This window comes from Fringilla coelebs (genome assembly GCF_963513975.1).
Source record: "Fringilla coelebs genome assembly, chromosome: 21".
Classification (NCBI taxonomy): Eukaryota; Metazoa; Chordata; class Aves; order Passeriformes; family Fringillidae; genus Fringilla; species Fringilla coelebs.
The window spans coordinates 8452887-8478231 of record NC_140047.1 but is presented as its reverse complement, the minus strand read 5'-3'; the positions used below and the strand labels follow the sequence as shown (position 1 = coordinate 8478231).

The window sequence follows — 25345 nt, the reverse complement described above, 5'->3', positions numbered from 1 at the left end:
CAGAGCAGAAATGGGGACAAGGCTGGGGAGCACCTGCCTCTGACCCTGGTGGAAGGAGCAGCTTCCTTTCCAGTGTCATCAGCCCCACTGGTGGCCTTTGCTACACAGAAAAGTGTAGGAGGGAGCCTCCTTTCCCCTTGGGCAGGGATTTCTGGCCATCTCTCCTGCCCTGTTACTTTGAAGCCTTGTCCCACAGCAGTTCACTGTGCAGCTGAGCATCCCTGACACTCACTAATTCCAGAGTCAGAGCAGGGGCTGTGTGCATGCCCCACTGGGCACATGATGAGGCTGATCTCTTGTGATGTGATTATATCACTGTGTCAACAAAATGGGCTTATCCTGCCCATCGTGTGGCTGGACAGACAGCAGTGAGCATGTCCAGCTTTGCTTGTTTCCACAAAAGCCTGTCTTGCCCATGAAGTGTGCCAGTGCTTCTGTTGGTGCTGCCTAATCCTTTGTGGATCCCCTCTCCGTGTCAAACAGTTCCTGTTTGCTGGCACACACAGGCTCTGCTTCTGTGCAAACCATGGAGGTGTTGGCTGCTCTGATTTGCTCAAATGCATCCAGGCTTCCCCAGACACTGCCTTCCTACCTGGGACCACACCTGTGTAGCACAGATTTTTCCATTTGCAGGAAGAGTCTGACTGGCACTTGTGAGGCCAGTTCCTCTGCTTTTGGATCTTTACATGATCTAGTGAACAAGACACAGTTAAATTGTTACCTTAGCTAATTTGCTTTGTGTTTGATTGTAATGTGCCTAAGCAGTTTTTTAATTCTTCATTTTCGATCTTCTAGGAAAGGACAGAGGTCTTCCAGGAGTTCCTAAAATCCAAGACTGGCATCTTGCTTTGCACTGTGAGTAACCTGGAGTCCCTTTGCAGCTCCACACTAATGGGCCTGTCTGATCCCTAAGGCTAACCAGAGGAATTGGCACTGAGCTCTAATTCCAACTCACTGTTTGACCTTGAGGAAAGTCATCTCCCTTTTCTGCATCTCACATGTTCAGTAAGGACTGAGGCCTTCTTTGCAAACTATTAACATGATCTTCTGCTGAGTTACCATATACAGGAAGAATGGATGTCTTATATTAGAGGCCACCAAGTATTTTGCTTGGTCTTATGTCTGGAAAAATCTCTTCCTTTGAAGCTGGAACCTTGCCCCCTACATGCAGCCAGTAGAATGCAATCCTGATTTGTAGTGTGCCCCAGAACTGCCAGAAAAACTGGATGGAATGTGGTTATTTCCCATTTTAATAACTACCCCAAGGTTAAAAACAACCACCTGCAGAGGTGGAAAGGGGAGCCCAACCAGAGAAGGAAAAGCACATCCTCTGCTGCTTGCCTTGTGCCCTTCAAGCTCCTTCCAAGGGTGCTGAGAGTGAAATTCTTGTCCTCTGCTGAAGTTTGCTGGCACCCTTGGGTTGTGGTGGCACCTTTGCCTCTCGCTCCTGACCTGCCAGGGCCACAGGCTGCTGCAGTGGTGCAGAAGGCTGCACGATTTGCTCTCTAATAGTGGCAGCTGTTGATCTGAAAACGTGTGAATCTTGGCGATTTCTACCCACTGCAAACCTGTAAATTACAGCGATCGGGAGTAATTAGAGCTGAGAAATCCTCTCCAGCTCTGAAATGACTCCTGTTCTTGCTGCACATTATTCTTAAAGGAAACCAGTTGCATTTTTTTCAGAGTGGGGGAGCTGAATTTTTTCCTTTTTCTGCCCACAGTTCAAACTAGGAGTGCCATGTATATAGGAGTGCTTGATTTAGCATTGCCAAATTATTTATTATGTCACCTGTAAAATTCTGCTTGTTACCTCCTGGTCCTGCTTTGTGTGTACAACCTTTCAGTGATTTGATCAAGGTCAAAATGCATCTTTGCAGTGCATAAGTGGAACTGTAACTTGGTTACCTTGTATAGAGGTAATACTTGAGTGTCAGAACTGGGGAGGAGAGTAGAGCTTAAATCATTCAGTGGTGTAGATTGTTTTGAAGATAAAAAGTGTTTGGTAAATTCTGAAAAATAAATAGCTAAACGTTGTTATCCTTGATGCACATAACTGAGAAATGTCAGGTATGTATCTTGTTTTTGAAATTCCAATTTAATGGGTTTGGAAGGAAGGTAAATGCTCAATTTTAGACAAAGAGAAAGCAAAACTATTGCAATCACTAGGCTAGAAATTCCTGGGTGAGAAGGTTTGAAGGGAAAAAGCAGCCTGTGACAGGAAAAATCTGTCAGGAAATGAGCAACTGTTGACAAGCTAGGAAGAATTTGGATAAAGAAATCTCGGTGGATGGGATTCCCCTCTTGAGACACCGGAGATGTGTTTTGATTTCCTGCTGTGCCACAGACTCAGTGCAGGCAAACACGGAATTGGGGTGACAAGGCAAATAGCCACATGTCAGTTGAGCAGCAATAGCTGTGGGTCTGCTCCTGATCTGTCAGAAGTGGGAAGTAATAGTCATAAATGGGAGATAATATGGAGTAACCTGGATTGCCATGACGAGGGTGGTGTAAGGTAACACATTTATTGTAACCCTCCTCCTCTTCAATCTAAGCCACTTTGCATTTCCTGCAAGGCAGGGATGCAGCTCCTGCCGGAGCCGGTGACTCTGGCTCAGCTGGCACGTGGTCAGCACGTTAAGCACAGTGAGCTGTGTGTCTTGAGTCCAAAATCTCCCTGTGCTTCAACTCCCCATCTGTAAAATGGGGAAAGTAGCACAGTTCCATCTTACAGAGATGTTGGGAGGACAAATGCATTGAAAGCAGGAGGTGGCCTGTTACCACAGTAATGGGGACCATATGGACACCTTAATATAGAGATACACTTTGCACCAGTCCCGCATTACAGGTGCCTCCCCAACGCAGATGTCCAAAGGGCAGCCAGGCTCTGTGACCACCTCCTGCCTCTAAGGGCATTGCTTTTTCTGACACTCTTCTCCATATCAGAAAAACAAAAAAAATATTCTGCAGAAAGGTGGTTCTGTTCTTTTCGCTGCGAAATCGTGTTTTGTGCCCACAAAATTTTGAAACCTGGCTCACAAAAGAGCAACACAAATAATGTTGCCGTCCTTCCCTTGTCCCTTATGCCATGTTCTCCACCCATCTTTCCGCTCTAGTAAGCAATGGGACCTGCTGTTCCTTTTATTAATTTGCTCTATGTCATATGTATATTAATATAGCCCATAAAATATTTTTGCCAGACAATATAAGCTGGCAGACAAGAAAATAAAGGAAGGGCCGTGTATCTCAGAGGGTCTCATCCAGATTTATTTCTCTCTCCTTCACTGAAAGTTCTTTGCAGCTTCCTTTGGGATGTGCCTTTTAAACAAGTTCATCTCTTCCAGGGAGGGAGGAAAGATCATTTGGAGATTGTTTGCTGTTTACTCAGTCACGCTAACTCATCTTGCCAGTTTTCTGGCGGCCCCAGCCAAGAGCTTTCGCCTCTGACAGCTTCTGTGCTCTCCCCTTCCTCCTCTGATTACGCAGCCCAATCTGTCACCCTGCCGACGGGGGTCTCTACCCTGCTGATGGCTTTCCACACTCGGCAGTAATGACTTTTGGCAGGCCGGGAAGGCGCGAGAGCCTCTTCCCCAGCTTGGAGAGCCGTTAGGCCCTCTCTGCCTGTTAGCTAAAGCACTTTGTGAGGTTCTTTGGTAAATAAATGAGTCATTTTAATCCAACTGACAGCCTGGCACCTGAGCAAGCTGCCTTCCATCTGTACTTCTAGGCCTCATGTAGGCAGCCAATTGTCAAGCTCAGGGCCTTCAAGACCTCACCATTGAGTGTCTTTCAAAAGCAACTTTAGCAATTTCCTTTGCCCTAATTAGATTGTGTGAGAGGGACTGAGCAAACCAAGGCCCTTGCAAAACTTTAGTGGCCCTGTTGGTTCCGATCTTCTGCGGTGACAGGACTCAGTTTCAGTGTGGCCTTTTTGCCCTCCATTCCCTGGCACCCACCCCCTGTACCCCGTTCTCTGTACCCACCCAAGCCCAGGCTGGTAACATGAATTGTTCAAAGCAGAAATTTCAGCCTTTCTAGCATCCCTCAGCTGGATTGGTCCTTGATCCTGTGCCCTTGTGTGCCTTGCAGTTGGAATCGGGGCAGGAATGTGGTAAAGGCTTCAGGTTATTGTTTAAAATGGCACTGGGGTAGGTTTGGTTTTGGTTTTTTGCTCCCATGAGATGGTCACTGAAGAATTGGCCCTCCCATTGCCCATGGAAAGGAGGCAGCAGTGACCTGCCAAGGTGTCATATCCTTGATTTCCCTGTAATTAAGGAATGGTGGTGTGAGGTCGCATATGGAAGGGACGGTGCCATCTGAGGCGGTGGAAAAGAGGGAGAGTGGTACATTGGAAATCTCTTGGGCTTCTTGAAAGAGTACTGGCAGCAGGTTAGTGCTTCTGTGTGTGGAATAAATGTAAAACTGGATTGTTGTTGTTTGAGCTGTGTTCTCTCTCCTGGAAAGGTGACCCACAAATATTTTTCTAAAATTCTGAGAAGTTGAAACTCACGGACCCTGCCAGCAGAGGAAAGCAAATCAACTCAAACTTTTTACCCTTGTCCTACCTTGCTGCTCTCTGCCTGGGTCTTTGAGGAAAAGGAGCTTGAGGAGACACAGGTGGACTGATACTGAGGAATCTTTCAGAGTTTGCAAAACACTCCAATTACCAGTAAATCCCAAGAGATTTGTGAAAGAGAGCCAAGGGAAACCCCAGGAGAGTACCTGCTGCTGTGTGTCAGTAACAACTGAGTGGAGTTGGTGGCACTGTGAAAGCGATCGTGAATGCAAGGCCGGTGATGGGAGAAAGCCTTCTCCTAAAATGTTCTCCCTGGCTGTTTATGAGGCTTTTAGGGAACCTTTTCAGCTTGGGCAAATGCACATGAAAATGCTAACTGTGGCAGTGATTTTCCAAGCTGAGATGTTGAGAAAATGATCTTGGAAGAGTAGGGAAAGAATCTGGGTGGATGAGAGGGATGGCTCCTGCACGTGCTGTCCACTCCTCATGTTAGAGGTGCTCCAGACCCTAGGGCTGTCCTGGTTGTTGGTTTATTTTGGGGAAACTGCCCTGTGCCAAGGTCAGAGCCCTCTCCTCAGACAGCCTTTCCACAGCTCCTGGGTGTGAGGAAGAGCACAGGAAGGGAAAACACCAAAGCCTTGTCAGCGTGGAAGAACAGAGGCAGCCAGCTCGGAATCAGCCGTCAGCGCTCCCGTCTGATCGCGCTGCAGAGTTTATAGTCTTGTTATCCTGGTAACTGCTGTACACGCTTCCCAGCTCCCCTTGATTTATTTCCTCCAACCTCCTTTAAATAGCTTTTTGTACATCTGTTCATCCTGACTCTGGGAACAAGTCACTCCTTAATGAGCGTGTTGGAGCGCGAGTGTGCGTTATTTCGGAGTGGGCGCTGTGGAAAGTGGCTCCTCTTTTACTGCACTTGGAGCCACAGAACAGCCTGGTTGGTGCTTATGGGAAGGCCTTTGCTGCCAAAACATCAGCTTCCCATTCTTTTAACGTGTGTGGGAGTTGCATGAAAACACTTCAGTGGGTGGCTGACACATTTTTAGTACATTAAGCTCCTGCTTACGTCCTTAATATATTCTATTTTGCAACTAGCTAAAAGATACATGTGTTGCAAAACATTTCCTAACAGAGTTAAATCTGCACACCTGCTCTGCTATTGCGCCTGGTGAATGTAAAATCCAAGGAGAATGTGAGGACATTACTAATGAACAGAAAATCAAGAAGGGAGATTGAAATGTGGTTGCACTCTCTGTTTTGGATAGCATTTAAACTTTCTTTTCTCTCAGAAGGGGGTATGTTTTTGGAGTTATCTGGCTGTGGATAACTAAAGGGTCTCATTCAAGTCCTTCTCCAAGTTGATGGTGTTTCTCACCAGCTGGCACATCAGATAACACCTTGACAGCAGCTTCAGACTCTTTTCTTCGTAGCTGCATTTTGTTTCTCCAAATCAAAGCCAGACTGGTGCAAATCTAAGGCATAGCTGAAGTCCCCTCTCCTCAAGCTGTGTTCCAGCTTCCTGCAGATTCTGCTAAATTGTTTATTTGCCTTTTATTTTAGGGCCAGATGACCTGCAAGTCATCTGCTCCTCAACTTCAGACCATCACCTAGGAAACAACTAATTATTTGTAGGTAGAGATCTTTCTATATCTTTGGACATTCCACTCAAGGCCAGGGATTTTTGACCATTGGCCTTTTGGGTTTTTTTCCCTTTTCATCATAAGCAGCCTGATTTTAGTACTTAGATTTGCTGTGGATAAAGGTGTGCTCAGAACTAGTGCTGCCTTTCAGAGATTTAATTCTCCCTCTCTGTGTTGGGTAGTAGGTGCTCATGAGCAGATCTCTTTTCATCAGTGGAAAAAACTGAGCAACCAAAGGTATCACTACCATTTACACAGTGGATTCTCTCAGATATAATGCCAGGGGGCTGTAGCAAAATGCTGTAATTCAACACCACCATCCTGAAATAGGTGCTTGTGTCCTCCAAGCTTTGGGCCATAGTACTGGATCATTTTTGATTGCATTTTTGATTGCATTGCATTTTTGACTGCCAACAATCCTGATATTTTAAACCTTCAGTGTTACTTCTGACCTTCAGTCCATCTCTCCCCAAATTAGACACATAAAATTCCTACTTACATAGCTAGTTGCTTTCAGACATAGTTGCCATCCCAGAAGACTCCTCACTCTGCTGATACCTCCAAAGGATTTTTACTAAAGTGATTTCCTTATTAATTTTAAAGGATGTAGCAGCACGGGGGCTGGACCTGCCTCAAGTGACCTGGATTGTACAGGTGGGTTTGCTCTGTGTGTCTGTGTGTGTTAACTGCAGCCTTGCTCAGATGAAATCCCTTCCAGTCCAGAACCTTCCTGCAGTTTGCTGGTCTTAGTGCTGATGCCTAGAGGTGTGGGAGACCCACAAGTTCCTGACTGCAGGACTGGGACTCTGGGTTTTGCCAGGATAAAGCATTGCTAGGATAGCCTTGGTCTTTCTCTTTAATAACTCTGGTGTTACCAGAGTTTCTCCTGGCTGGAGATGAAGCACCCTCCATTCTCCTTCCACCCAGGAAGCCAAATTTTGTGAAATCCTGACCATCTCTTGCAGTTCTGTTCCTGTTTTCCTGAGCTTGCTGGGGAGGCAGTTCCAAGAGGAGTTTAAGTGCATTCCTAATGTTAAACATTGAGTAGCCCAGTAGTGTCAGTGCAGTGACCTGAGTGTTTTGAGTGAGGCTTGGCTGGGTTGGGGCTGAGTAGCTGCAGGCATCCAGCTTCCAGCAGAACTGCATGGTTCAGATTTTCCCTGAAGAAAACAAGCCCGACAAAACCCCACACTGCTGCATTGCTGTTGACAGAAATACAGTCCTAGGGAAAAAAAAAAATAGAAACAAAGGAAGATGGATTGAACCTTAAAAATAGCAGCCTGTCGTTTCAAAGAGGAGGCTGAGAGCATGAGACAGATTTCATTTCTATAAAAGATTTATAATTAAAAAAAGGTTAGTTGAATAGAGGAAAAACTGATCCAGAGATTCACATGTATCAAGCGACACCTGGGTAAAAGGAACAGGGCACAGAGCCTCAACAAAGCTTTTTAATTTCTACCTCATCCCTTCAGGTAACAAATTTGATTTGATTTTTGTGTTTTTTAAAAAAGGAATGATATTGTAGCAGCCAGCTAGTCGATGAAGGCTGTGGAAGTGAAGTCTTTAATTCCCAGATCTGTATATTAATATAATTTAACCAAAGATATAGTTGCCAGTGTTAGAACGCAGTGCAAATTACCTAAAGCCCTGGGAGACTTCTGTGTGTCCAGAAGGCGAAATCTCAGCTGTCCTGAGAGCTGTGTCCAAGAGCAAGGACCTGCAGGGAGCAATTAGATTGCTCACAGCATCTTACTCACACCTCTAGCCAGTAGAAACTTTGCCAGAGGGCACAGGTATAAACACTAGAGTGGGCTTTGGTTGTTGGGTTTTTTCCAGTTAAACTGCTGAGGGCTCATTTCTGAGCTGTATCTCTGCGCTTGTTCATTTTTTCCAGGAAAGAGTGGAAGGGGGGGAAAGAATAGGGGGAGGTTAAAGGGAGGGAAATGTGTCACCCTTTATCAGATCTTGCAAATGGCTGGGCAGTTTTGATTCCCAGTGAGGTAAATGAGAGGCAGTGCTAAATTTGGGGGGTCTTTAAGGAGCATTTTCATGGTGTCTGGTAGTTGGACAGGGGAAGACGGTTTCTACCTGTATCATAGACTGCTGAAAGCACTCCCTCCTCTCTCTTAGATTTATTCTACCCTGTAACCAGCTATGATTTGCTTTAATCCAAACAAAGCAATTTAGCCCAATTCCAAATTGGCATCAGCTGTTTTTTGTTTTGTGTTTTTTCCTCCCAAATGCAGAGCAGGCAGCTCCCTGCTCCATGTGGGCAATCCTGGGCACTCTTTGGTGTGAGATTTGATTAGATTTGATTTTTTTTTTTAGGGGAAGCGAACAGGTTTCTGTATAGAAATAAAATGTAAAAAGCAGAGAGAGACACTGAGATGGGGAAAACTGTCCTATTATCTGAAAGTTGGCCAACGTGTCACATCCACATGTCAAAAAACCGCCGCGACTGAGGGGCTGAGCGATGGTTCTGGGGATGAGGCGTGTTACAAACAGCCCAATTCCTCGGGAGGTGCAGCGTGTGGGGTGTGCCTTTTGTTCCAGGTGAGCGGGCTGGGTGCGTGCTTTCTAATTAACATCCTGTTAATTGCTCTTTTCCCCTTCCTGAAGTACAACGCTCCGGCTTCACCTGCGGAATACATCCACCGGATCGGGAGGACGGCGCGCATCGGCTGCCGCGGGAGCAGCCTGCTCGTGCTGGCTCCTTCAGAGGCAGAATATGTCAGCTTGCTGGCTTCTCACAAGATTAAGTGAGTCAGAAACGCCAACAAAAGTTTCAGCTCATCCTTGCTAATTAACCTTCCGTGGCACTTTCAGCGGGACTGTGTCTCGTGCAGGTTTTAATAAGAATTTATTAATTCTCGTGATCCAGGCCTGGCCCCAGACTAGCAAAAGGAGAAAAGGGAAGTGTGTGAAAATCATCAGCCTGACAGGTTGTGCATGAGTGAGTGTGTGTGGTGAGGGGCAGGGATAGTCGGAGATCCTTTGCTCTCCATTGTTTTCTCTCTGGCCCTGGGTTCAAGTCGTGAACTATGTGGAGATCACAAGTCAGACGAGCCTGTCAGATGGTCCCTGGCCCTCTGCCTGCATGGCACCATATTGTCAGAGACTGTGCTGGCCCTTTGGGAGAGATCTGGGGCAGAAATTGCTGGGGAGCTGTGGGTCATATCTGCAGTTAGTTGACCAAGATGTGTTGTTTAAGTGGCTTGTGGCAGGAACAGGAGAGGCTTTGGCAAGTGGTGAGAGGCAAAAAGGGAGGGTGGACTCTGCAGACCCAAAGTGGGGTGTGCTTCCAAGCCTACCTGGCTCTGGCTTGGACTTGGGAGTAGCAGCAAGGAGAGCAAGCCAGGCTCAGTAAGAACCAGCCCACTGTGCAGTCAGGTACCTGATGGCTGACACATGATGAGATTTTAGTCCAGCTCTGCTTGCACAATGGTGCTTTTGTTGAAAAAACCCACAACTGGCTGCTCAGCATCGCTAGGCAGGATCTCCAGCCTCCTCAGCAGCCAGCTGGGTGTTTGTGCCTCCCCTTGCTCCCTGCTCTGCTGTCTCTCAGCGTTTGAGAACATCAGCAGAGTCCCTCCAGTGTTGTAGCAGTGTTGATGGAGCCCTGTAAACTCATGCACAAATTAGTTCCCTTTTATTTCTTGTGTTTCTGTCGGGTGGAGCTGCTTGGAATCGAATTTGGTTTTGCATCCTTGAAACAAACAAATGTTGGCAGTAAATACAGGCTTATTCTAGGCTGTGAGCCATTTAGTGGTCTAACAAAGAGCCATCCATCATCCCAGGTAACTATCTATTAAGCAGACACCAGCAAGACATGGAAGGCTAAGCTGACAGGGTTTTTTTTCATGTAACAAACAGCACTGACATTTAAAGGTGAAATCCCACATAATTGTGAATTTTTAACTCCAAGTAGAAAGTTCTATTTTTCTATTTTATAATATTTTGATAGTGTTAGAGGAAGGGTTAGGGAAATTTCCTTCCTTTTTATTTTAATTGTTAATGCTTTTATCCAATGTTGTTGTTTTTTAACAAGTTTAGGGAAGTGTCACTCAGGCTGGTAATTACATCTGCTAAGGAGACCTGTTGTTGAGCTGGCCGTGGTCTTCAGGAATCTTGAAGACTCTGAATAAGCAGGGGGAGATTTATGTGAATTTATTTTCCCTTCGCTTTTCAGAGCCAGACAACTCTGGGGATTGCCTTTTCTTGTTTTGCTTGTTTGTTTTATGTTCTGCAAATGAAGGACTTGCCAGAAAGGAGTGTGATTTGCCTTCCTTGACCCCCATCCTCAGAGGGAAGGCAGCGAGCGCCTGATGGGCACGGGGCAATCCGGCCTCTCCGCTCTTCCCACACAGAGGAGGAGAAGGGGCACTGGGATAGAGCAGGGAGCTGATGAATTACTGAGAAGATGCAGGAAGGCAGCTTGAAGCTCAAGGCAGCAAGTGCCATCAGCACAAATTGCCGTTACCCTTCATAAACAGGGCATTATGGTGATAATCCTGACAATTTAATTCAGTGTGAGGGTGAAAGACAGCGTGTGTTGGACTGTCACCGAGCCTCTCAAGCACTGCTCATTTCTGTTCCTTTACCCTAAATCTTTGTACCTTCTGACTTGGTCTGCACAAGTTACTGAAGTTTGCTTTTTTTTAACCCCATTCTTAGCTTAATTTTTAAATCTCAGGTTTTTGTCGAGGATGAGTGCGTGTTGTGAATCTTTTTTTTTTAATTTGTTGGGGTTTTTTTCCTTTTTTTTAAATGAAGTTCCCGCTGGGTTTATTGAAATGTAAATACTTCATAAAATATGTATTTTGAAGAAGACAAAGCATGAGATGTGTCCCTGCAGCCTTCAGCTGGTGTAAATGAGCAGTGCTCTGCTGGTTTACAGGGGATGAGGATCTGACCCAGAGTTTTTTCCTAAACCCCTCCACCCACCCCAGCATGCATGGGAGTAAGTCCAGGAATGTTGAGAGTCAGAAGTAATGAGAGCAGACGTGGCTTTGTTCCTGGATGAAAATCCACTTCGGAATTAGAGATGACTGCCTTTGAAATTGGAAATCGCTTGCAATTAATTTTCACCGGTACCTGAAGCCTCTCCTTGGCTTCCAGTGTGGAAAAGCAGCGTTAGCCTTTGCCAAAACGATCTCACTTTGGCTCTGCTGAGATCAGTAATTCCTGTTGGGGCTCAGCAAAGCTGCCTCCTCTCTCTGCAACTTTCAGGTTGTGCTTTGTGTGGCTGGAAGTTGTGGCTGCTCTGCCCAGCTGTAAATGGGGATGTGCAGGCACGTGCACACTCATGTTTTCTCTCCATTCCCTCTTTAGAAAAAAAAAAAGGATAGACTCCAAAATGTTCTGTCTCAGCTCCAAGCAAAACTAACAGATTTCCCTTCAAAGGGAGGAGGCAACAAGCAGAAGAAATGCGAGGTTTTTGGTTGTTTTTTTTTTCCTTTATGTCTCTTCTAGCCCCTTCAGCTGCAATCTCGCAGCACCTGCCTCGACAGCTATCAGATAATTTCTTTATCTGCTAACGGCAGCCTTACTAATTTATAAAGGAGGAGGCATCACCGTGAAGGCACGAGTCATTTCCCTCCCTGCTCCAGTGTTTCCCTCCCTGCTCAGGGTTGTGCTGTTCCCCGCCCTGCTCCCTGCTGTGAACCCAGTTCAGGGATCTGTTGCTGGCGACACGCCAGGGGAGGGGAGGACCCAACTCCGACAAATCAATGTCAAAGGTTTGACATTTTCATTCATAGCCGTGTCAAAGCAACCTTTGCAGGAGGAAGGGGGAGGTCTGCTTTCCTCTTGCTTAAGTGGTTACCATTTATGTTTTAATTTGCTGTTATACTTTTCAAAACCAGACAGAGGAACCCTCGGTTGTCATTTTATGCTCCATTTCCCTTTCTCGTTCATTGCTGCCCCGCCTGTCTCTGCATCCTCTGTGAAGGAATCTGTGCATGGGGTGGCCCAGCTGCAGATGGGAGGGCTGCTCTCCCTTGTAGGGTGTCCTATGGCCACTCTGGCCCATCCCTTCCAGGCTGGATGGCTGTTCCTCTGTGCCTTCTCCTTGCTTTCTGCTGTGATGCTGAGTTGGCTGAGGTTGAAAAGGCAGGTTACAAAAGGAAAGGTTTTGTTGCTTTAGCTGGGAAGGATGGGGAGCAGGTGAGGATCACAATATCCTGTCAGACACTGTGGCAGAAATTCATCCATTCCTGCTAGCCAGGTGTTAGAGAGCTTGGAATGAAAAGAAGAAGATATCCTTGTTGTTATAATTTCTTTCTGTACTTTACAAATTGAAGAATAGCAGCAATGCTTCCTTTCAGAAACCACAGGCAGCTTTCTGACCAGCTGAGATTCAGGAATCTGAGAACTCTTGGACCCCAAAGATTTCTCTCTTCCTTAGATTGGTTTAATCCCAAGTGAACTCCTTGGCTTCTTTTCTAGACACGACCTTTGCCCGTTACTGAAAATCTGGGCCCACAGACATCAGCTTTTATAATCTGAGTAATTCCCTTGGAAATGGGACCCAGTTTGCATGCAGCTGTAATATTAATGGCCTGAAGCTGCACAGCTGTTCCTGTGCTGTCACCTGGGGCGTGTGTGCCCCTTAAGACAGTGTTAAAGAGGACAAAGAATTTCTAGTGTCCTGTAAATGCACCTTTAAGCAGGACTGCTCACTTGGAAATGAAGCAGGTTTCTAAGCATTTCCATATCTGGGCCATAGCAGGACCCAGCAGTGTCTTGCAAGCAGGACTGGAGAATAAATCATCTGGTTGAGCCTACAGGAGGAATGTGAGTCGACAGAATGAAAATAAATGCCCAGTGTGAAGCCTGGCTTGGACAGCTGAATGAGTCTTCTGTATTTAAAGTCCCTAATGGGCTGGGCTTTGGCTTTGCACTTCAGATGAGAGGGGAGGTGAGTTCTCAGAGCAGGAAAGGAAATCAAACTGTGTGTCTGGTGTCAGAGGTGGCTTTTGAGGCTATAAATGAATTGGAGGTGAGTTTGTCCATTGGGAAGTGCCTGTGAGCTTTGCTCTTAGTGAGGTAGCAAGGATTGGGATCACATAGGATCCTGTGGGAAAGAAAGAAATGTGACCAGAGGGAAGGAAGCTGCAGGGGAATTGGCTGATGGGGAAAGTTCCTCGGGGTTTTGTTGTTACCCTCTGAGCTTGAGTGACTATGAGAGGAAAGAGCTGTGTCTTTGCACAGCTTTAGTTTCAGCTCTTTGGTGGTGTGAGCATGGTCATTTACACAGGTGGAAACAAATGTGTGTAAACATCAAAGGATCATCCTTTGAGTGAGGGTTGAGCGCTGTGTCTTATTCCAGAGACTCTGGGAGCTAAACTGGAGGAGACAAGATGTGGCAGAAGCAAACAAAGTGGAGCAGGTGTTTCCAGCCTGTGGGTGCCTCACTCAGTCTCTTTCTCAGTTACACAACCAGCCTTCTGCTGCCCATGTCACTGAGTGGAAAAAAAATGTTGGACAACCCCTGGGTTCAAGGTGGAGGTTGCAGATCTTATTCTTTATAGTTACAAAACAAATTAAACAAATTTACAAGAAGCAATAATGTTATGAGCTGCTTTAGCTCTGTCTTGAGTTTCTTTTGGTGAAAAGGCTAACCAAGTGCTTCCCAATTGTCCTGATGCTTCTCAATGCAAGGAAAGAAAAATTATGAAAATAATGGAAGTGTAAACCAATTGGTTTCTTTAATCAGCTCCTCTTGGTTGAGAGCCAAGGAGGCTTCCAGTAAATGGAAAGTCTACCCTCAGTTATTTTGATGCTCTGCTAGAATTGGAGTGTGTGTGTTGTTGACTTAAAACAGTGACAAAATTGTGGGTGAAGCTGTATCTCTTTGCCACTGAAAGCAGGGGTTTGGATTTCACAGTAGTTCCACTTCCAGGGGTGATGAGGGAGTGTCTGGGCTAAGACCTTGTGTATTTCAGGAATAAATTCCCAAGCTGAACTGTGAATCTCAGTTGTTTTGCTCTCCATTACCACTCTGTGCCTCATTCCAGGCTGTGTTTCAAAGCAGGAGAAGCAGTCATTTTTTTCTCTTTGTCTCCTCAGTGTTTCAGAGCTGAAGATGGAGAAGGTGTTAGCCAGCCTGATGAAAGATGATCGCTTCAAGCTGCACAGACCAGGAAGGAAGGTGAGTTCCTCTGCTGCTTTGGAATTGCTCCAGTGTTCACTTGCCAGTCCAACATCACAAGTGTTCCTGCCTCAGTGTCTGTCTCTACATCCATGATGTCAGACAGTGTAAATAATTATAGCACTACCTTATATCACAATTTTATTTTTGTTGTTCCCAGAAAGCAGATGTTTGCTAACTCTTCAGCAAATATCTTTGTAACAGGCAGAGAAGGTTTCTGGAGGCAAAAGCTCTGTGTTTCTTCATGCACAATGTTTGTGTTTTTCCTGTGTTTCTGCACTAAAATACTGTTGGAGATGACAAATGGCTCTAAACTTCTCTGCAGAAACGAGGAAAATGCATTTGGTGATGTGGTACATCAGGGTTTTTATCATCTGTCATTTACTTGGAGCCTAAAACAAAGCTCCCTGGGTTGACAGGCACCTTTTTATTGACTTGGGCAAGCTTTGGGTCTGCCTTCAAGTTGCTAATTCACAGAATTCACTCATTTGCAATTGATGTCTTGGGCGTTGCTGTGCTCTGGCAAATTAAATCCTGCAAGAACCTGCATTTTGAATGGAAGTCAAGAATGTGTCAAGCATGATGCAGCACACACTCTTTTTTTCCCTCTTGTTGCTGTTTTGCCTGCCTGTGCTTTTGTTACCCCGTGTCTGAGGCGCCTCATTCCCGGTGCTGGCTGGTGCAGCCGTGGTGTTCCTGGGAAAGATGTTCAGTGCTCTGCACCTCACACACAGCCTGAGCTCTGCTGAGATGCAGCTCTCTTTAAAGCTCTCTCCCACCACTGTTTTGGCTGAAATCAGCCTGTAATGCCTGTGTTTTAAATGGCTGGCTCATGCCTAGGATGTAACCTCGTAACAAAGTTCAGTTGTGCTTTGTTAGTGCAGAAATGATTAAAAATAATTCCATGTAGAAATACTTTCCTTTTGTCCCAATATGCTTATAGGGAGAGTGACTTCAGATTTCCTTTGAAGACTTTTTCAACATTTTCCATTTCAACTTTTTCTATTTATGTAAAAAATTGTATTTTAAATTTGTTACTGATGGGACAGAATATTTGCTGTTCCAGATGTGGGATCAAATGTTATTGCATGGGAAGTGGGCAAAAAAGAGAACATGTTGTTCCATGCAATTGTTCCAGGAAATTTCAATTTAAATTTTGAAAAGCATCAGGAGAAAATCCCTTTTTAGCAACAAAAACCTAACCAAGCCTGTTTGATATTTCTACCATGCTTCTAAATGGTCAAATGCTCTGCACATTTAAGCACAGAATTTTTAAAATACATATATTTTGTCTTTCTTCCTTTCCTTCCAAAAAGCTCTACACCCAGCTCCTCTTTGAAAGGAGCAGTTGCTGGTTTAGGCAGTGCTGCTGGGCAGGCCCTGCCATGCCAGGTGCTGCACACAGGAACTTGCACAGAAGGATTTGGTTTCTTTTATTTCAAAGGTGGGATTAAATTCCTCTTTTCCCTCTGACATCAAAGCAAGTGGGATTTTGCTGTTGACTTCATTGGAGCTGAGATCCATCCACTGTGGTTGTAGGATGGTTTTAATCTCTCACAGGAACTTAGAAATACAGAATAACCAGTTTTTATGTGACTGAAAGAACTGGGATTTAAGTATGGAGTTTCTCTTCCTGGGAAAAACTCTGTATCATTTAATGGGCATGGAATTACAGCAGTTCTGAAACAGACTCCTTCAGGAATGACTTGAAAAAATATATTAATGCAATCAAGGACTTGTTGTGTTTGCTAGCTCCATGTTTATTTTGCCTTGGAGGCTCTGAGTGGTCAGCTCAGAAGCTGCAGGGGCATTTCCCAAGTTTTCAGGAGAGTTAATCTCTATTAAATTCCCTAAATTTGCCACATGGACAGTACAATAAACTGAGAGTGGAGTGGGAGAGGGGATATTGAGGAAGTGTCAGGAGGAGCTGAACCTGATCCTGTTGGGATGTTGCCTTTGGAGGGAGGTTCAGCTCTGCTGTCACTCTCTGTGCTCTGAGTCATGTATATATTATAGTCCTGCACACAGGAACCTCATTATGATGCTCTTCAGCTCTCATTGCCTCAACTCAAGTCCATTATAAGTACCACGTTGGAACATGTATTTTTTGGGCTTCTGTGTGCAGCCAGGGAGCAAGCTGAAGTGCCTGTAAAATGTATATTTTATATTTAGGTATATGAAATATATATGTGGCTATGTCTGGGCGTGTGAATGTTCACCTGCCTACAAAGAGAATAAATTTGATCTTTCAACTTTTATGGAGGGGGGCAAGGGGGACTTGGTGAGTTCTAGAGAAGGTGTGTGGAGGTTAGTAAAAAGTTGTTATTAAAACAAAATCCTTCATTTTGTTTTGAAGTATAATGGAAGCAGGAGATGTTACAGCCAGGCTTTTTGGTGGATTTCCCCATCTTTCTTTTTTTTTTTTTTTTCCTGTTTTAAGAATGAACTTTTCTACCTCAGTCTAGTCTTACTGTGTTTCAATTATTTTTTTTCCATTATCATGTTCTCTTAATGAAATCAGAAGTTTTCAGTACTTATCCCAACCTCTCAAACCTAAAACCTGTCGTCTTCATCACTGAAAGTTTCCTTCTTCCGACAGAAATCCATGAATCTTTTCCTGGTGGAATTGGCATTTTCAGGAGTTGCCCTGATGTCTCAAACTGGTTAAATAACATTGCATCCTGACTTTTTTCTCTTGCATTTCTTCTTTTAGCTTATAAATAACGTTATTGTCCACACTCATTATGCCAGTGGTTTGGGATCTGCCAGAACAGGATTTTAAGGAATCACAAGGCAGAAAAAGTTCTCCTATCCCACTGTTTCTCCATGATGGCAACACTGCTGCTTATTTAACAGAGGGATGGGGATGCAGATCAAGCAAACCTCTGGGGTAGGCTTTTATCTTTGGGGTCTTGGAAAAATGTGTAAGGTCTCAAATTAATTGTCCTGCTCATCCAAACCAGGATTAAAGCTTGCCTGTGTGAGTAAAGCACATGGAATGGCTTCCATGCCCTTCCAGTAGCAGTGACTTATTTGATCTGTCCAGACACTCAGTCGTGGGTAGGTTTTATTTTCAGTTTGCCTCTGAGTCAGTTTTAAATTTAGATTTTTTTTTTATTATTATTATTATTATTATTGGGGTGGGGTTTTTTTGTTTTTTAGCTGAACCTCCCTGGAAGACAGGAATCAAACAGAGGTTTTTTTTTCATGCCCATTAGGGTGCAATTTTAAAATGAGTTCTGTCTCAAGGGTCTGAAGGGGATAAAAGACAAAGTGGAGATGGGAGGAGGGGAGAAGCTGTTTTCCAGGGACATTATGTTTCCTGCCATTTGCTTGCTTTTTTTTTTTTTTTTTTATTTATATCTCTTGCACTGACCTCACACTTTGGAAATTATGCACCTAGCTTTTTATCCCTCATTTTTGTCTTACTTTTTTTTTTTATTTTCCCCCAGCACCAGGAAGAAGAGATGCCTCATTTTGAAACCTAAAGGGGGGAATAAGAAAAGTCCTTTGTAATATATTGCCATATTATCACTAAATCCCCTGACAGTTGTGACACAGAAGCAAGTCACCTGTCACTTAAGCTTGAGGTCTCTTTAATTTTCTCCTGGAATTCGCACCAGGCTGTCTTTAATTTGAGGCCTTTATTGGAATTCTGAAACCTTTCTGCCTCCCTGGTGCTCAGATCTATTCTGAGTGCTGTTACAGAATGTATACAATAACCAACACAGGGATTCAGAGGGGGCTGAAGCACTGTTTATTTAACACTCTGGAGGGATTTTCGTGCTTATTCGGTCCTGGCTACCCAGCTTTCAATATCGCTTTGACAACCGTTATGCCCTTCTCATTAATTTTAAACAGTTAAAACACAGGAAAAAGAGAAAAAGTTTTCATTATTAAAGTGCTTTACTTTTTAATAACAGAGGATTCTGTCCGCCAGGGGAAAGGGCAAACCTCACTAATTTCACATTCATATTAAAAAGCGCTGGGAAGGTGACACTTGGTGCTGCCAGGAGGCTTAACAAAAGGAAAGTGCCGGGGGCCGGGAGGAGCAGGCGGGGCCAGAAAGTTTTGTGTTTCACGGCAGTGGAAAGTTGGTGGTGACAACAAGGAGTGGCCACTTAGGGCAGGCAGCTGCGCTTGGGGGTCACTGAACCTCTGCAGAGCTCTTGGCTGGGGATGCTCTCAGCTTCAGAGCGCACCTGAAGTCAAAGGAAGGTGTGGAAGGAGTGTCCAGAGAAGGTGGGGAAGGGTCCAGAGAGAGAATGATGTGAGGAGCAACTGGGAGAACTGGCTGAGCCTGGAGAAAAAGAGGTTCAGGGAAGAGAACCCACAGCCAGGTGGGAATCAGGACCTGCTCCCAAAGAACAAGGACAGGAGGAGAGGACACAGCCTCAAGCTGTGCCAGGAAGGGTTCAGGTGGAATACCAAGAAAAACTTCTTCACTGCAGGGATGGTCAAGCATTGGAATGGGCTGCCCAGGAAGGTGGTGGAGTCCCCATCTCTGGAGGTGTTCAGGAAAAACTGGATGTGGCACTCAGTGCCGTGGTTTGATGACAAGGTGATGATCAGTCCAAGTTTGGACTCGATGATCTTGGAGATCTTTTCTGACCCAAATGATGCTGTGATTCTGTGAGATGGGTCATGAGCCTTTCTTGAGGGGACTGGAGACAGCAGAGACCAGAAATCTGGGAGGGTTAATGAGTTCAAACAGCCAGGCTGTCCTTGGAGGTGCAGGTGGACAGTCAGTCCAGGCACTGAGTGAGCAGGAGCTGCAGCCCCAGGTGTGTTTGCTTTGCTGAGGAATGGCCTGGAATTCTGGAAGCTGTGGGATCCTGAGTTTCAGAGAAGGCACAGTGCAGGGCATTTAAACTCCATTTGAGCTCTGTCTCTGGGCATATCTGGGACAGGAGAGTATTTTGTGTCAGGTACTGGCAGCCCCCAGGGTCCCTGGGGTTTGTTTGTGGTGTCAGTGGGATGGCCTGGCAGCAGTGCAGAGGAAAGAGGGGTTTGCAGCATTAGCATGCAGATCTGCCAGAGAGGAGCAGCAGGATTGCTGCCTTGGCACAGGGCTCCTCCAGAATCCCAGGAGCTGGGTGTTTGTATTCAGTCAGCCCTGCTGGGGTGAGGGCTCTGACCACTACCAAGTTGCTGCCTTGGATCTGGCACTCTCACACTTGGATGCTGGTTCCTGTCTTGAGTCACACTGGAGAACTGGGGCCCTTTCTGGGAGAGGTGCACATCCATGGATGCTTGGCTTTGCACTTTGCTGTCAGCTTCCCATCAAAAATTTCACTTGTTTTCTGGTCCACATTTCCTTTCTCTGCCTGGATCCCTCAGAGAGGGAGAGAGCCTCTCTCCTCCCAGTAACAGCTTGCTCCCAGGAATGTTTGTTTTCCATTTCCTGAAGTGCATCCTACAGCCTGATCCCAGGAAAGTTGGAACACATGCAAAATTGCCCTTTTGGCCTGAGGAAGTTTATTCTGTCGTGCCTTTGGTGCAAGGGGCTTGTCCTGCTCTAGAGGAGCCAAGTGATGGCAGTTCCAGTCAAATATGATGTGTTGGCAGTCAGGAAACTTCATGTAGAAATCCATGCTGGAATTGATGAGCAGTTCATTTGGATGCCTTTGTTCACAGCTGCTGAATTTGTCTCTTCTCTGGAGCTTGGGGCTGGTTGTGGATCTCATGGTCTCCTGCCCTGGGTGTTTTGGGGAAGTGCACAGGGGAGCTCTGAAACTGTTAGTGTAGGGTCTGGGGGGAGTTATTCCAGATAATTCCAATGGAAACTGGCAGTGGGATCTGGCCTGTTGTACCTGGAAGCAAAAAAGAAAAAGGGAAGGGAAAAGAAAAGCAAGGGAAAAAGATAGGTGATAGATGTTAGAAAACACAAAATTAAAACTGATTTGTTCTCCCCACCACACGGCGCTCACTGGCTGCTCTGACTTTAACATCTTTATCTGGATTTTTTTTTTTCCTCTAGTAATATTGAGAGGATTACCTTTGTTGGCCCCTGGGTAGTTGCTGTGTGATTTTACTGTTATTAAATCTATTGTAAACTGCTTCATTATTCCTGACTCAAATTCTCTCTTTCCTCTAATCCTCCTGCCTCCCTGGTAGAAATCCTGTGGCAAGAACCCTCAGGAAGTCCGGGAGAGGGCCACAGTTCTGCAGACAAAATTTGAAAATCTCGTCCACTCCAGCGAGGGGACTGTCCAGTGGGCAAAGAAAGGTCAGTGATTTCTTTCCACTTATCCCACAGGGGCTCAGAGGAGCTGCCAAGGTTTTCTTCTGGGGCACAGCATCAGGGAAAAGGCCTGGAAGAAACATTTTGGGGCTTCTGGGCTCTGCAGGGGGCTGAGGCAGGCCCAGAAGGCTTTGTGGTGATATTAAATGTTAATTTCTGGTGTTCCCTTATTATGTGCAAATGAGATTTAGTCCTGGCTTTCAGTGGGATTCACATCCAAGGGCTTTGACCCAATCACAGGAGTGAGTGGGTTGTGTGTGTTATGCTGGGAAGGGGATGGGTGACTTCCTCCACCACATCCTGCTGCAATTCCCATCAGATGCCTCCAGTCCACCCCTGGGGTGAATCTGAACCCTGAAAGGCAGCTTGCAACCCTGAGCAGTGAAGGATCTTGGATTGGAGCTGGTTGTGTGGGATGGGAGATAAAAGACAGAGGGGCAACAACTCAGAAAGGCAGGAAGAATAAAAACTGGGATGGACTTGATAATTGTAGCTGTGTACAAGTCTGGGGTTTGATGTGCCATCTTTTCCAAGCAGTCATCACTGAGCAGTGTAAGAGACTCTGCCCTTGTTCCTCTCAGTTTGGAAAATGGAGAGGAAGACAGATTTGGGAGAAAGATTAAAATCTTGCTGGGGATGTGATAGGAAAAGAAACACCAAACTGAGAGGAGCCATAAAGGTGGTGCAGGATAGGCACTGTGGGAAGCCAGGCCCCAGAGCTCCTGGGCAATTACTGGGAATTTAACTGTGAGTTACTGAGACAAGTCCACAAAATGCAAACCCATCTGAAAGGGACTAAGCCATTCTTGCTCATAGTATTTAGGACTGGAGCCTTTCCCCTTTTTCTGAGTCTCCTCTTCCCACATCTCCCTTCCTGATTGTTTTCTTTTTTACCTCACTGCTCTGAGTCGAGCCCTGCTCTCTAAGCCTGTGTAGAAGTTATTTCAGTTCTGCAGCATTTCCAGTTTTAGATGAATTTTAATTTCATAATTAATTTAATTTCCAGTTTAAGATGAATTTGAATGGTCTGCATCATTCCTGTTTACCATTCTGTGTATCTGCTGTGTGCACCTGCATACAGATGTGGGACAGGTGTGCCTCATGTGCTCACCTTCTGAAATCACCTTCCAAGGGTCCAAAACTATGTGAGGAAATTGCTCTTGGAGTTGTACAATGTTTGGAGAATGTGGAGAAGGAGAGGCTGTTCTCAAGATAAAAATTAAGTTCAGCATGAAAATTGATTGGAATCTTAAGAAGTGATTGTTCAGGTGATGACACAGCAGAGCAACCAGAGTATCTCCTGAGACTATCTGCTTACCCCAATTACTCTGCATGCTTTTTTTATTATGTGTGGCTGTATTGAGGGAAAAGGGTTTGAAATTTTGCTGTTTCACTCTTTGCTCTCCCCCCACCACTGCACATCCCTTGGCTGAAATCTCACCCCACCTCCAGCACTTGCTGTGCTGATTTCAGTTCCTTGGGGGTTTCAAAAACCTTCCTCCTGCAGTGAAAGTGTTGGACTTGCTACACCAGCAGCTTGCACCCATTTTCAGGTGTGTGGTACAGTTTTGTAGCTGCTCTTTTAAATCCACAATCTCAAAGCATGTGACTAACAGAATCATAATCCTTCATTCTGCATGGATGAGCTCCTTGCTGCTCTCTTGGGATTTCTTGTACCCCATGCAAACTTCTAACCTGAAATGCCTGTGACAGGAACAACCAGAGAATAACTCTCGTCACACCTAAAAAAACCTTTGTGGTTCCTCTCTACCCAGTGTCATTGTTCACACACCCACCCCCACACTTGTTGCTGACCTCAGCATTAAAAACTTCTAAAAGAAGCACAGAAAATACATCAGGAAATGCTGAAATGTTGTGCATCCCATTTATCTTGTAGAGGAGCACTCCACCTCTTTTTCCAACTCTGCTATCTGCATATGCAAATTTTCCACTGCTGAGTGGCTTCCATAAGCCCCTCTTCCTCCCCTCTGAGCCAGGCATCATGAATAATTAACATGGCAGCTGGCTTTTGCTTTCATGGCAGACAATCAATTGGAAACTGTGCCAGAGATGCATTTGTTTCTCTCTCTTTTTCTGTTTTTCCCCATTTTCTGACCTAGTCAATGTTAATAAGCAGTGTTTGCACTGCAGCCTGCTTTCAAAAGGCGAGTGGCTCCCTGCCCGCTCTCCCCTTCTGCCTCTGGCTCCCGTGGTTTTCACACTCAAATCAAATGGTTCAGGGAAGGTGCTGCCCTTCAAACTTGATTGACTGATCAGCAGTGAGATGGGTGGAGGAGGGGTCTGGCTGGGCCCTGCTACCTGAAGGATGAGCCTTAGCAAGAGTGGAGCCCCTTTTGGGGAGCGGAGGATGCTCATCCCGAGGCTTTGCGTGGAGATAGGTGCTTCATTTTGGAGCTGTGTGGCCACAAGGAGCTCAGGAGAGTGATCCTGTGTGCCCCTGAGTCACAGAGAGGGTAAGGAAGCAAACCCTGCTTTCCTCCTCCTCATTTCCCAGTTTTACAGCCAGCAGTTGAGCATTTTCCTTTCTGTCCTCAATGCCTGTGTGTGGAGAGGCACAGCAGAGTCACAGGAGCCCTGGGCTGTGGCACAATGCTCAAACCCCTGGTGGTTTTGGTGCATCCTTCCCTCCTGCTCCCACCTGCTCTGGCAAAGTGCCTCCCAGTTTATCCAGCCCTGCTGAGGCTGTGCCCTGGGGCTGGTGCTGGGGGCTGGCTGCCAGCTGAGAGCCTGGTGAACAGGTTATGTCACCTGTGTCCCTTTCATATCCCATTACCCTCTCATCCCCTGTTTAAAATAACAACAAACCAGCCCATCTCACCCCCATCAGACATAGAACACACTGGCTTTTTTCTTTACTTCCTTTGATTTTCCAAACTTAATTTCCTGGAGAAAAAATGGGGATGAAGGGGTGCAAAGGACCAATCTAAATCCTCTGTCTTACATGAGCACAAGTCCAAATCCCGCTCCAAGCCAGTACATGTTATCTTAGACTTGTGTTGGTATGGTAAAAACTCTCAACAGCTCAGACAGTTTGTTCCTGTAGCATCAAGGTAAGGAACCCTGTTATGGCCTGACCACACTGTTACCAGTCTTTGTGAGTTGTTTTCCTAAAGCTCTGTCTCTTTGATCACAAAATCATAAAAGAATTTCAACTTAAAAAAAAAATCCAATAAAGCATTCAGTATCTGGCCACTCTAATTGCACATAAAAGCCAGAAAACATAGCTCTGGCAACACTGAGAGGTCTAAAGACCTGTTAGTAAAGATTTTAAAAAGAATCTCATCCACAAAGGTCTTCATTTCAATCTCTTGGGTGCTGTAATGAACATCTCAGCTCTGAGCTGCTCGAGGTGAGGCAGTTTCCTGGGCTGGCTCTGTGACCTGCAGCTCTCAGCTCAGCTCTGGGTTAGTGCCTTGCAGCTCTCCCTGGTTTTGTGTGCTCTGACTCACAGCTGGATCTGGCTGTCAGGACTTTGGGAAGAGGGGAGCCTTTGACACTTTTGATTCTCTAACCCTGATTTGGGGAGTTGGTACCAGCAGCTTTTCCTCTCTGCGTGGCAGTGGGAGGTGAGCTCAGCCTTCATAATAACAGGATCTTTAGTATCAGCCATTTCAAGTGCTGTGAGGCAGACAGCTGTATTGGCTCCAATGGGACTGAATTCAAAGCAGGAGTGAGTTCCTATTGTTCCCTTTGAAGAGTTACACCTTCTCATAGGTGAATTTGACCAATAACTTTATAAAAAAAAAAAAGCAGAACAGGAGTTTTGAGAGCATTTGAAGGATGGCCTTCAGACAGGAGACTGAGACAGTATTTGGAATTTAGCATTCTCTTTTTTGGGAAAACACAGGTCTCTCAGTGCTCAGAAGCCTCTAAAAGAGCAGCTCTGTGAAATTGGGAAGAAGGTGCAAAAAACTCAATCTTTTCTTCTCATCGATTGGGAAAAGGAGTTCGCTTTGCTCAGTAAACAGAGCTTTGATGGATTCCCTGGGTCCTTCCAGGAGCTGATCTGCTAAAATGACATTTTTATTACTGTTCATAAACTCCAATCTCCGGCTGCTGCCAAGAGATTAGACATAAGCTGTGGGCAAACTTGCTGGTCCGGTGGCTCAACAGGCAAGGGCAGGAGAGGTGAGAGTTTAGAGCTCCCTGCTGTCGGGAGTGAGAGGGAGAGGAAGAGGCAGGAGGTGCTTTGGACCGAGGGCTGGGGGGACACAGGAGGTTTAGCAAGCAGGGGATTGAGGGGAGGCATTTTCTGAGCTGCAGAGTTTCCTTCCTGGAAGTGCCTCTATTCCCAGAGCAGGGGCCAGCCCGGGTGTAGTGAACGTTCTGGGGATGGGGAGGAGCAGAGGTAGTGCTCATATTAGTGGATGATTGTCTTTAGAGCAATGAGCCCTGAGGGAAGGGCATTACAGGAATATAAAGATAGGAAGGGAAATTTGCACACAGTTCTATTATTTTTCCCTTTTGAGAAGGTGAGCTCTGTTCTCAGTGTGCTGATGAGTCAGGAAATCCATCCGGCTCTCAGATATTTATAAGGGACTAGCTGGTAACTGGTGAAAAATGCATGGACTACTGGGACTCTAATATCAGAGGAGTCTTCCTGTGCCATCTCCATGCTTCTCTTTCTTCATCCCTGCATCTCTCTTCCCACTCTCCTCATATCTGCTGCCACTCAGTATCAATGACTCTTGAGAGAAATGCCACGAACTCACCTTTTTGGCCAGAGGAGCAGCCTTGCAGGAGCCAAACCCAGTGCAATTCAGTGGAGCTTTGTT

General features: G+C 45.7%; 1 protein-coding gene across 1 annotated transcript in view; it reads left to right on the top strand.

Moving 5' to 3' along the window:
- DDX31 (DEAD-box helicase 31) overlaps positions 1-25345 on the top strand; it is a 43004-nt gene that overhangs the window by 9744 nt on the left and 7915 nt on the right. Inside the window, exons 14-18 of the mRNA XM_084219427.1 lie at positions 796-855; positions 6757-6807; positions 8773-8912; positions 14224-14305; positions 20423-20534. Coding sequence (XP_084075553.1) covers positions 796-855; positions 6757-6807; positions 8773-8912; positions 14224-14305; positions 20423-20534 — 445 coding nt within the window. The remainder of the gene's footprint in view (positions 1-795; positions 856-6756; positions 6808-8772; positions 8913-14223; positions 14306-20422; positions 20535-25345) is intronic.